Below are 12,291 nucleotides of genomic sequence, written 5' to 3'. Positions count from 1 at the left end.
TTTTTTAAATAAAATTTTATTATTAAAAATTATATTACTCTGCTTCTTCTTTCTTTAACTAACTCCATACTAATTTGGAATAGGTGGCGTTTTCAAAACATTTCAAAGACAAATTTAAGCGCCATAATTGAGTTTTCGTTCAATAATTGAATATGTCAAAAATGGCGCTTAAAACTGGAAATAAAAATATATATTTTAATAATAACCGCAACTCGTGTATGTGTGAATCTTAGAAATAAAACATTATTATTCCAGCTAATTTTAGAAATGTGTACCACAAAATATAACAAACTTAATGAAATACAACAAAATTCTGTAGAAAAAAATGCATTAGTTTTCAACTTTTTTTATCCTAAAATACCGTCAGGTACTTTTTAGTGTACATTTTATGACAAATATTTAAACAAACAAATAAATATAAAGTGATTTACTGAACAAAACGATTAACTTTTGTATGACTGTACTTTTAGGCTTAAAAACTAGAGTTCATCATATTTGCATACATTTTTATTTAAAAAAAAATGAGTAAAATACAGAATATCGAAACAATATCACATGTTTTCATACAATCCATACAAATCAAGTAATAACAAGCCTTTACTTTGGCCCAATGTGGGTAGATGCTTTCGAGTTGTTGGAAAGGGTTGTGTGTGAAACATCTTTAACATACAGACGTTTGAACGACGCCGTGGTTATACTTTTTAGAGCAGTTAAATGTTCTAAAATAGAGGCCACAACGCGAACGAAGCTAAGTTAGCTTAGCTCATGTAGCTGCATGGTCGCTAACCTTCATAGAGAAGTGGCGCACTAAGAAGCGAAGTGCAGTCACTCGACCCTAGTTTATCCCTGCACGGGCCTGAAGAGCGACAGAGTTTACTTAGTGAACTGATACTGCGGTTACGTGAGCGAAGCTAACTTAGCTTCGTTCGCGGTGTGGCCTCTTCTTAAGGGTATACTTACAAAATATGATATATATGTTCTTAATTTTTTAATTCCTATTATTATTACATACAAACATCATTTTATAGGAATTGATCTGTTATATTTTAAAATTATTGAGTTCTTAGGTTTTTGCGATTGTTACACATTGGAAATGAAACTATTTTTCCGGATTTAAACCGCTTATATTTGTTTTTTCAAACAAACCAACGTTCCGGGCCTTTTACAGGCCCCATGGTCACGGTTGACTGATGTGACAGTTACGTCTAATATTAATGCAAACCACCCTATTTTTTTCACTATAGTTATAATTTTACAAAGAAACATTCGAATTTATACTACATTGTTTTTACAAGTTATTTTATTGTAACAATATGAATTTTTATTAAGTTTAATTTATTACTAATTAATAATGGAAATAAGAATAAATTAAAACCTGTAAAGGGCCCAAAACGTTGGTTTGTTTGAAAAAAAAAAACAAATATACGCGATTTAAATCCGGAAAAATAGTTTAATTTCCTATTTAAAATTATTCTTTTTATTGCGCAATTAAGAAACCACGCCATTTTCTTTCAATCCTTTGAAAGTTAATTTGACAACGATTGTCAAATTCTGTATACGTTTCACACGTTTAAAATAAATTACCTTCTCTTTGCTTCGCTGTGGTCACGTTGGCACTTAAAAATAATCAATTTTTTTTATTGAACACACCTTCTCCAACTGGAGATATCCCTGTACAATGAGTACCTGTGTACTCCGAACACCCGGACCAGTTAATTTAGATAAGTTCTCGTAATAAATTGGTCTTACCGAGAATCGTACCCGGTATCATCTCATCTAGCGCCCAGAGTGCTAACTGAAGCATCGGCAAAAAAAATAATTTTAGATAAATGATTTAGTAGGTTTCATAACATTGTTTTCCTTTCACGAAAGAGAATTTCTATTAAGAGTCTATACTCAGCTCGAATTTAAAAAAATTCCCGTTATACGGTTCATTCTGCTTGGGTCGACAAGCAGAGACACTGGCTTTATTTCAGAATTTGAAAAATGTATATCGTATACTATACATGTTCTATTTAATTCAGTTGATATAAAAAAAATCATAGGTATCATTGACTTACAATTATATGGACGTCGGGTCCGCGCTAAAAAGTGTCCGAACTTACAGGGCGTTAAAATCGTATACAGAGCATCATTCACGCTTTAGTCTTCGTTTGTTCGACTGACAGCGAAGCAAGCAAAATTAGACAGTACTGCGATGACATTACAATTTAAATTCAACGTTTTAGCTTTTTCATATTCCTTTACATGTCACTACGTTTAAATAGGTTGACTAGGGACATTTTTTTCGTGGTTTTTGTATTAGACCCGTCGTCCATTTATTTGTAAGTCAATGATAGGTATATGTAAAATACCTATTGAATTCAAGGTGTTTTTTTTTCTGATAATGTTTAGGAATCGTGTTTTCACCCCGTATAGCAATCAGTGTATATACTCAATTATACTATATATTTTTTCCAAAGTGACTGTTTTAACACTTTCACTGTTACACGTAATAAACCAAAGCCATTCGAGGTAGTATTGACTCTTAAAATGGATGTAATTTAGAACTTAGTCATTATGTACATTCGAATCAACTGAGATTTTTTCTCTCACTGGGTCACCACCTCTTTATTTTCAGTTATTTTATATAATTTTTTTTTCTTAAACATGCTCGGAAATGTTTACATTACTTTAATGGTGGCACCTGCACATGGGTATTTGTATACGCTATTGGGCATTTGTTGTACATACTTGGAAGAATATATGACGTCCGGACAAACATGCAGACATTGACCATATAACACGATTCCCACGTGCGTCCCTAAAGTTTTCCGCGTATTACCAAAAGATTGTACTAAACAGCGCGCATACCCCATCACTTAAAAAAACAACATACTCGTAATATTCACTATTAAACGCGTAATAACTTGTCCCGATGCATCTCAATCAATCAGCGCGAGATAAGCCGGCAGATTTGCGGGTTCTATTTCATTAATGAAATCTACGCGCTTCCATCAAAATAAAAACACAAAAATCCGCTTTGTAACATCTAAAGAAATGGCGGCCGAGAAGCCGGAATTAATCGGCTTCTAGTCGAATAACGTTCATGTAAATTTAAACCTTATTCCAACAAATTGCTGTTTGTTTTAATGTCAAAATGAACTTTCTTAAAATAATGTAAGAATATTATTATAATAGCAAATTTATACAAAACAAGGTTAATTTGTATTTGGTAAATCTTAACAATAAATAGTGTTACGTATGTATCTATATCTATTTGGGTGTTTCTTTTAATAGGACTACGTAAAGAATGTATGTAGAAGGTCGCGGCAACGCGTGTTTGGTGTTTGCTGTAACAGGCATATACCTTGTCACACATGCTATCTACAAATGGTGATTGTTTGACAAATAGATCAAATAAAAATAGCCACGTGAAGTGACACCATTAAAAAAAAACTGGCACAACTGGCATTTGAATGGACCGCGGAGATTGGGGATCTCCGTACCGCCAGTACCATGGCGCCGCAGGCGTCACACCCGGAGGGAGGAGAGAAGGCTCCACAGCGGCCTGGAGGTCGCGATAGAGCGGGCCAAGGACTGCGAAAGAGGAGCTCCGTCCGAAACAATTACTGCCAAGTAAGCAATACTTGACCAAATAAAAAGACGCTTGATGCGAATGAAGCTTTATACTTGACAATTGTCTTTTAATTTTATCGAATATTTGACAGTAATTGTTTCGGACGGAGATCGAGAGTAGACCCCCTGATACAACAAACGCACTAACGCGGGAAAATAATACGGCGCCACCGTCTATGCGGAAAAAATACGGAACTAAAACTGAGCGTACTTACTGCCTGTTTGAGTTTGTTCACTCGAATAAATAAAAAAATTAGGTACGTTTTATACCATAGGGATTAAAATGGTGCACTTTACTCCCGCCACGTAAGGCTATATTGACGCGCTTTTAGAGTATGAGAAGTGAAAAAAAAAAGTCTATGGTATTATTTATTTTGCGTTTAATTGTAATGCACGAATACACCTGCAATGTATATTTCAAAAAATGGCGGAAAATTAAACGAAAGTGCTCTGAAGTTTTTTTCTGTTATTTCTATTGTTTATTTTACATTTTTATAATTTATTCGCGGAAAGAGCGAGAATACAATAATGGACTGTACTCGGCCTAATATAAAACAAGAAACAAAAGATGTCATGGAAATCTTGGTTTACTTTTTCTGCTATACATTCTTCTCTTTATGACACTAATTAGCGCGACGAAGAAATCGTGCTCCTGATGGTAAGCTTACACGCCTGTCCATAACAATTGCAGTGCCACTCAGAGCTTTAAATCGCAAAGATCCGAGGGGCACTGCCACTGCGCCCGTCACCCTGAGACATAAGTTCACAAGTCCCATGTGCCTGTAATTTCACCAGCCCCCAACACCAAAACCAACAAAAACATTCTCCTTCATTCTTTAATCTTTCATGTTTCCTCGCATTGTTTGAGAAAAGCACTATACAGGGTGAAAATTAATTAGACATGAAAGGGATCTCAAACGCTAAAAAAATGCCAGAATGAACACTCCCTATTTCATTATACTAAATAGAATAGAATCAATGATAAGGATGAAATCTATCCAATAAACATTGAGCCTCACAATTAAAGACGTCAAATAAAATAGTGTCCTCTTTTGTCATTTTTAGTTTGCTCGATTCCCAGCTCAGGAAAATTTTTCAAAAAGAATTGTGAACGCATTAAATAAATAAATAAATAAATAACGCACACACTCAACATAGCCCCGCACTAGGGAAACCCTGTGTCGCGGGTGCCATGGGCACACACATAGACAACCACAAATTACATCCAAACTCACGAGAGAAATAATTGTAGGACAAACAACTATTTCTCCCGACCCGGGAATCGAACCTGGGACCTCTGCGTGGCAGTTCGGCATGGTAACCGTTAGGCCACGGAGGCAGTTAATTAAGATTCACATTAAGAAAAATAAAAGAAAATTTTCCTTTAAGTGAAATTAGCTATCTTAAGCATTTGAGGTTCATCTTCGATCTTCCTTCAAGTCCCATTGTTTTTTTTCCAACCTGTATACTGTACTGTAGTGTACTTCGGCGGGAACGGGGATTGCCTGACTCGTATAATAATGCTCAACTAACTCATACTGGTCCGGCAAACCTTTACTTCCCGGCCTCTGCAACAATATGCTAACAAACCCAATACATTGAATGCGGAATAATATTTTGTTCGCCTTTTTGATATTTTCTATAAAAATAGATTTTAGGCCACTAAGGAAAAGCTACGGGTACGCTACTACTAATTATAGTCTCGATTTTCTGACCACGAGAATCTTTTCATACCCTGTGTAGATTATACAGAGTATTTTTTTTTAAAGGGACGGTACGGGGAAATGCGAAACCATACGAGGTACAAGGAAACTGTCTTAGGAACCATTAAATCTTTTTTTATGAAAACAATTTCGGCGTAGTTAATTTTTTGGTGAATTTACGTCAAAAACGTTCATTGCTCCATTAGACACAGAAAAATATAACCCAAACCTTTTCCAATTCTTGTAATTCTATCGACTAATATTATAGGTAGAGCTACAAGAATTGGAGAGGATGTGGGTTATAGTTTTCTGTATCTGTTGGACCAATAAACATGTTAGACGTGGCTCTTCTTCCATGAGGGGTGCAATTGATCAAAATTGTTTGTAGTGCTGATCGACTCTGTTTCATGAAGGTATCATTTGATTGTATGGGATGAAAAAATCGGGACAGCCAAAGTTGGTCAAATTACATAAAAAATTGTTTTCACAAAACAAAGACAATGGTTCCTAAGACAGTTTCCTTGAACCTTCTGTGGTTTCGAATATGCTCGTACTGTCTCATTAAAAAAAACATTCTGTATAGTCGGTGTATTTTAACATTACTCTTTAATAAGTGGACTGCTATACTGCCATCCTTTTTATAACCGTCACCCTGAGACATAAGTTGACAAGTCCCATGTGCCTCTAATTTCACCAGCACCCTTACCCTTCCAAACCGGAACGCAGTAATGCTCACATTACTGCTTGGCGGCAGAAATAGGTAAGGTAGCAGAACTTCCCTGGACGAACCCTTTCACAAGGAGCTCCACTGCTGCTAAAACTGACTTCAAGATATTGTTTAGGTGCCAATATCTCGTTAGTTATGACAACGATGTCAATATAGACATTCAAAAACCATTATAGATCAGATTTTGGTCTGTCCTTTTATTTTCAGACCACTCTTGATATACTACAGCGCCTCCGTACATAAAGTTAATTTTTTAATTACTATGTTCATTTTAGTCAATTACAGGCCTTGACACTCGACCCTAATTTTGGCCTGTACTTTTAATGTTAGACTATTCAAGATATACTATAGCTTCTATGTACGTAGACCACAAAGTTTACCCATACGGATAAGTTTAGTTCTTTTTAGTCAATTACAGCCCTTGACACTCGAACTTGGTTTAGGTCTACTTTAATCTTAAACAGTAAGACAATATTAGACTGCAGTAACATTAAATTTACTACAGACCACTACAGTTCACTATAGACCACATTAATTAAAAAATGTCTCGTCAAGACCGGTCCATCACACTCACGAATTTAAGTCGGTCAAGGGACACAGGCCATCCGTAGACTAAAGACTATGCGATACAGGCTTCCGTTTCTCTTTGCTGCGCGTCTGCGCAGAGCCTGTGGTGTTGGGTGTCCCAGACCAGTCGGCCAGTTGTGGTACAGGCCGGTAGAACTTTGACGTCGATCTGTTAAACACCGGTAGTAGTTCGTTCGCTTCGTTTGAAAGAGCCTGTAATGAAAAAAAAGTTAAAAAGTATGTAGAACGTAAAATTGGATTCTCTACACGTCAACAAAACCGTCGTTAGAATATTGTAAAAATCAACTAAAAGATATCTACTAAACTACATACTTAGAAAAAAAAAAGAGACACGCTTTATGTGAGCTAGTTTTGGCCAAAATAGTCCTTATTCAAAAATATGAAACTATTTTTTCTCTTTTATTTTTTAAATATGTATAAGTTGGCAAATGGTTGGCAAGTAGAAAATAACTTATACATAAATTGACACAGATCTTTCACGGGTAGCGAGTGATTCGTTTTTCGTCGATTCTGAGAAAATACACTTTTTGAGTTAATACACTATTGTATTTATAGTGCGATATGTTATATGCCCCACTGTCGGGTACGGGTCTCCTATCTTGGTTTTTTTTACTATTTTTCGATCCTTTCGCCAATTTAGGACCATGCCCAGACATTTAATGAACCCAGACATAAAAATGAAATGTTTATTTTGCCTGTTTTTGTGCAAATTGTCGCGAATGGCAGTTGCGATGGACGTAGGGACGTTATCCTCCAGGGCGATAATAACCAATATCTAATGTATATGCTTAAAGGTCCATTTTTTTTAAATTTATTTAGACAGTCAACAATTGTTACACCAAAGATCCGAAAAAATACATGCAACAAAAAACTTAAAACTAAGTGCACAATCTATTATAGACCGACACTACATGCACAATAAATTATTGCAGAGGAAAAAGAAACTTAAAAAAAGAAGTTAGGTATATATAATATAACGCAACACAATCATAGCCCTAGGGAAAATCTGTGCCGCAGGTGCCATGGAATATACATAGACAACTACAAATTACACCCAAACTTAAGAGAGAAATAAATATAGGCTATACACATATTTCTCCCGGCCTGGGAATCGAACCCAGGACCTCTACGTGGCAGTCTGGCCTGGTAACCGTTATTTGAAGATGTTGTCATTTCTCATTGTGGTCTTAAACCGACGAAAGGTTTAGGCCATAGTCCGCCAATGCAGGTTGGTCACGCGTTTTCTGCGTGTTTTGATCCTTTTTCGCGCAGGGAAACTCAGAGATACGAGCCCGGATTCAAACCCACGGCATCTGCTTGAGAGGCAGCAGGTCAAACCATTAGGCTAACACGGCTTCATTTCTTATAGCCGTTTTTTAAAAAGCTAGATCAAAAGTACCAAGAATTTTCTAAGTAAAAGTGACTCGTAAGAATCGTCATATAGTCTGTCTTTTTTGAAAGTGGAGTAAAATGACATTTGCAGGGTTGCCAGTTTTAGTAAAATTTTAAATAGTCATGTAGTTGTCATCGACAGTCATATCGATTGATTGCGAAAGTAGGTACAATTTCGGAAAAAAGTGTGTATTGTGAATGTTGAATATGTAATTACATATTTTTGATTTCAATAATTGATTGTTTTCTACATAAATAATGATAATTAGAATCAAAATAAGTAACTTTTATTTTCCATACTTTTTTATATTAACAATGTACTTGAAAAAAATAACGGTTTTAATACACTAAAACAAATTTTAAAATTAAAAGATAACCTAGACGTGACCTTTTTTTTTAATAAGTGACGGGACGAAGAAATAGTGCGTCTGATGGTAAGCTACACGCCTGTATATAACAGTTGCAGTGTCACTCAGAGCTTTAAATCGCAAAGATCTGAGGGGCACTGCCACTGCGCCCGTCACCCGGAAATATAAGTTGATAAGTCCCATGTGCCTGTAATTTCACCAGCACCCTTACCCTTCAAAACCGGAACACAGTAATGGTGACATTACTGCTTGGCGGCAGAAATAGGTAAGCTAGCAGTACTTCACTGTGAGTGTGTAATTTTTTGCGCATATTATATGTACATATCTTGTAGTTTAGTGAGAAATAAAACATCATTTTATTTCAGTTTATACTGCACATTTATCCAAGCCCTAGTAATTACGTAATTGTATTCTTTATTCTTTTTTTGACAGTTGGCATTACTAACGAAATAAATTTTTATTCATACACACAGGCGGATTCGGTTATGCATATTAAATTAAAATTTAAAACTTTAAAATATGTCTCCTGTTTGTATTTTTAATAGACACAGTTCTAAATTTAATGTATGTATGAATTTTCAAAAATGGACAATTGAAATGAACTTGTGCTCAGTAATTGGATGAATAACGGGCCGAAGATGATTCAAATAAAACAAATTCGGCTATTTATTCCGTAAGCGTGACCAATATACAGTCGATAGAATATTTATCGACTGCAATCACTAGCTGCTTGCAAGCGGGCAACACTTTTGGGCAACGAACTGTTATTTTACTCCGTCTTCAAAAAAGACAAGACTATAGAGATTAGTGAGAGGTTTCATAGACTCTCCCATAAGATGATGAGATAAAGCCGGTGAACTCTTTTATAATGTAACAATATACTTTTTAATTGAATTTTGTGTCTATTTTAAGTAGTCTAATGTCTGTTTTTTTATTAGTTATTAGAAAGAACCATCGAGTATATAACCTGAAATAGAAACGAAATGTCATTTAATTTGTTTGAAAACTATTCTGCCATTACTGTGACAACTGCGCTCCGATTGGCCAGCCCGAACTCGAAACAGTTGACGGGTTGTCGTCAATGGGTGTAGTCTTGTGTAGGACATGAAATTAAAATGAGTTTGAGAGAGTACTTCGTTTCAAAAAATGAGGCAGTGCAATGTCCTACTTCAAATGAGGTGAGGAGTAAGAATGTTTGCACCTACGGCAATGACTCAACAGACAGGGACGAAGCACATTTTCATAACTTGATGGTATCAATCAATTGGATAACTTAAGTGTTATGATATATATAAATAAATAATAATTTTATTTAGTACTATGGTAGCATGATCATATGATGAAAAATCAGCGGACAGTGCAGGACCAATCATTGTTGCATTTGTTGAAGTCGAAGCAGTGTGACATGGATGAGGTTCTGACATGAGGCTATGACATGAGGTGAGGTGGGACATTTTAATGACATGAGATGTTGTGATAAACTAACCAAACGAGTGGCACAAATGAGTTACCTCGTGTATGAGTAACTCAACACTAAATGGGTGTCGTCGATTGTTTTACTTCAAATCGAACAGTTAACTTGAGCTTTGCTATAATGGACGAAAATTGCAAAATTACATATTTAATATTTAATTACCGATGAAAGATTCCGTTTGTTTTGTAATTAAATGTTTTGCTGTTATTCCCCACACCACCAAATGGAAGAGCACGCTATTGTATCTTCATTACAACAAATACAGAATATTTTTGGAATATACGGAGATGTACACACAGGTCAATGGTTGGCGCTGCCTATATTTCAGCGCAAACGAGATTTGATATTTATAAGTGATGTATGATGATTTACCAGAAATGTAAAGCCCTTATTTCGTATCTTCTGGTTATATATTCGATGGAGATAATTTACTATTTGTTACACCCCAACGGGGTATGTTTGTACCTATTACCAATGTAATGCCTACCTTAAAAAATACTTATTACTACTTACTCATTTTTTCGATTATACCCAAATCGAATGGGTGGATTTGGGTATAATCGATAACAAAAATGGCAACGCTAAAAGATATTGGTAGGGTTGTTCGAAAAAAAAGGAAGCGAGAAGGGTGTAAAGATATTTTCCTGAAAACATGTATATTCTTACGGGTTTTAGGGGATTACAATGTCAAAGTCTAATAATCATTTATTCATAGGTAAAATAAATTTACACCTGAAAATGTTCTTAAGTTAAAATTTTTTAAGCTACACCTCGTTCCTGTTCTGACTTCCCTGAGAAGAACGAGCAAGAAACTCTAGGGTTTTCTCTTTTCAAAATGAACTTAAATACTGTGTAATATACTTTGCATCTGTGTGGAATCTGGAGTCATATCGTCTTTCTATACATATTTATCTAACGGTTACATGTAGGTTTTAAACTTAGAAAATTATAATTTTAATATATTTTATAGTAAAAAATTATATAGTTCCCCGTAAAAGAATAGTTTACCTTAGTTAAACGAAACTGCGGTAACATGAGGTTGGAAGTTCTAAGGTTCATATAATGGACATCTTCTTTCTTAATGAAATGTGTGCTATATTATAGGTTTGTTGTTTAATTTTAAAATTATATACTTACCTTTAGATAAATGACGGCATCAGTGCCGTATCCTTCACAAGACATAAGAATCAAATCACCGTGGAAGTAGCGCGCGTAGAGTCGACTGATTGGCAGGCCGTACCCGTAGCCTGGAAGAGATATATTTTTTTTTATAAAAAATACGTAACACTGCATCCAACCGTTTATTTAACTTTTGACAGCTCGAATTCTAGTCAATTAGTGATGTCCTATTGTGTTTCCGATTCGATTTTTTATAACAATCGATTTTATTGATGAAGAAAAAAAATTTAAGTCGTGAGCGAGTTCAAAAGATAATACCGCACCTCTCATGGAAGAATGGCATAAGTGGAATTACGTCAAACATGTTTATTGCTCCATTAGATACTGAAAAACATAACCCATATCCTCTTCAATTGGAAGCGGATGTGGGTTATATTTTTCTGTATCTAATCTCCAATTAGAGAGGACGTGGATTTTGTTTTTCTATATGTAATGAAGCAATAAACATGTTTGACGTAATTATGCCACTTATGCCATACTTCCATGAGGGGTGCGATATATTGTCTGATTGGGATCGTGATGTTGCGTTTGACAATTTGTGTACTCAAGAATTAAAAATTCATGTTATTCCCGTTTATACGGAGAAGAATCTGACGATTCCTTATAATAAACAACAAAAATTTATTATAATTCTTTATAATTTATTTCATTCAAGAGCACGTCGCTTCACTAAAATAAAAGAATAAAAGAGTCCAGGAAGTATTGCAATTTTTTGTCTTAATAATTACGGAACGCCTCCTACGTAAAGTAATGTATGTCCAAATTGCCAAGTTTACAGGGCGTTTTAAAGTTTTGAATTCACTGAAATGAACATAACACGTGACTTTAGCATTTTTATATATATATATATAGTTAGATGAACAACCATAGTACACAGTATACTGCCTCCGTGGCCGAACGGTTACCATGTCGGACTGCCACCCAGAGGTCCCAAATCGATTCCCGGGTCGGGAGAAATATTTGTATGGCCTACATTTATTTCTCTCATGAGTTTGGGTGTAATTTGTGGTTGTTGTGTGTGTCCATGGCACCCGCGACACAGGGTTTCCCTAGTGCGGGGCCATGTTGAGTGTGTGCGTGTGTGCGTTATATATTTTAAAATGCTGCGTGTGTGCGTTATATATTTTAAAATGCTGAAGTCACGTGTTATGTTCATTTCAGTGAATTCAAAACTTTAAAACGCTCCCCTGTAAACTTGGCAATTTCGACATACGATACTTTACGTAGGAGGGGTCGAAATGT

At 35.4% G+C, this 12,291-nt stretch overlaps 1 protein-coding gene across 1 annotated transcript in view; it reads right to left on the bottom strand.

The window, feature by feature from the left end:
• Positions 1–6,228: 6,228 nt before the first annotated feature.
• The window catches only part of LOC113227515 (pyruvate dehydrogenase (acetyl-transferring) kinase, mitochondrial), a 63,780-nt gene continuing 57,717 nt past the window's right edge, over positions 6,229–12,291 (bottom strand). Inside the window, exons 7-8 of the mRNA XM_026460452.1 lie at positions 11,008–11,157; positions 6,229–6,828 (exon numbers count right to left, since the gene is read on the bottom strand). Coding sequence (XP_026316237.1) covers positions 6,661–6,828; positions 11,008–11,157 — 318 coding nt within the window. The 3' untranslated portion in view covers positions 6,229–6,660. The remainder of the gene's footprint in view (positions 6,829–11,007; positions 11,158–12,291) is intronic.

This window comes from Hyposmocoma kahamanoa, unplaced genomic scaffold (assembly GCF_003589595.1).
Source record: "Hyposmocoma kahamanoa isolate Upper Pololo Valley unplaced genomic scaffold, ASM358959v1 211, whole genome shotgun sequence".
NCBI classification, from domain to species: Eukaryota; Metazoa; Arthropoda; class Insecta; order Lepidoptera; family Cosmopterigidae; genus Hyposmocoma; species Hyposmocoma kahamanoa.
This window is presented reverse-complemented; position numbering and strand designations above follow the sequence as displayed.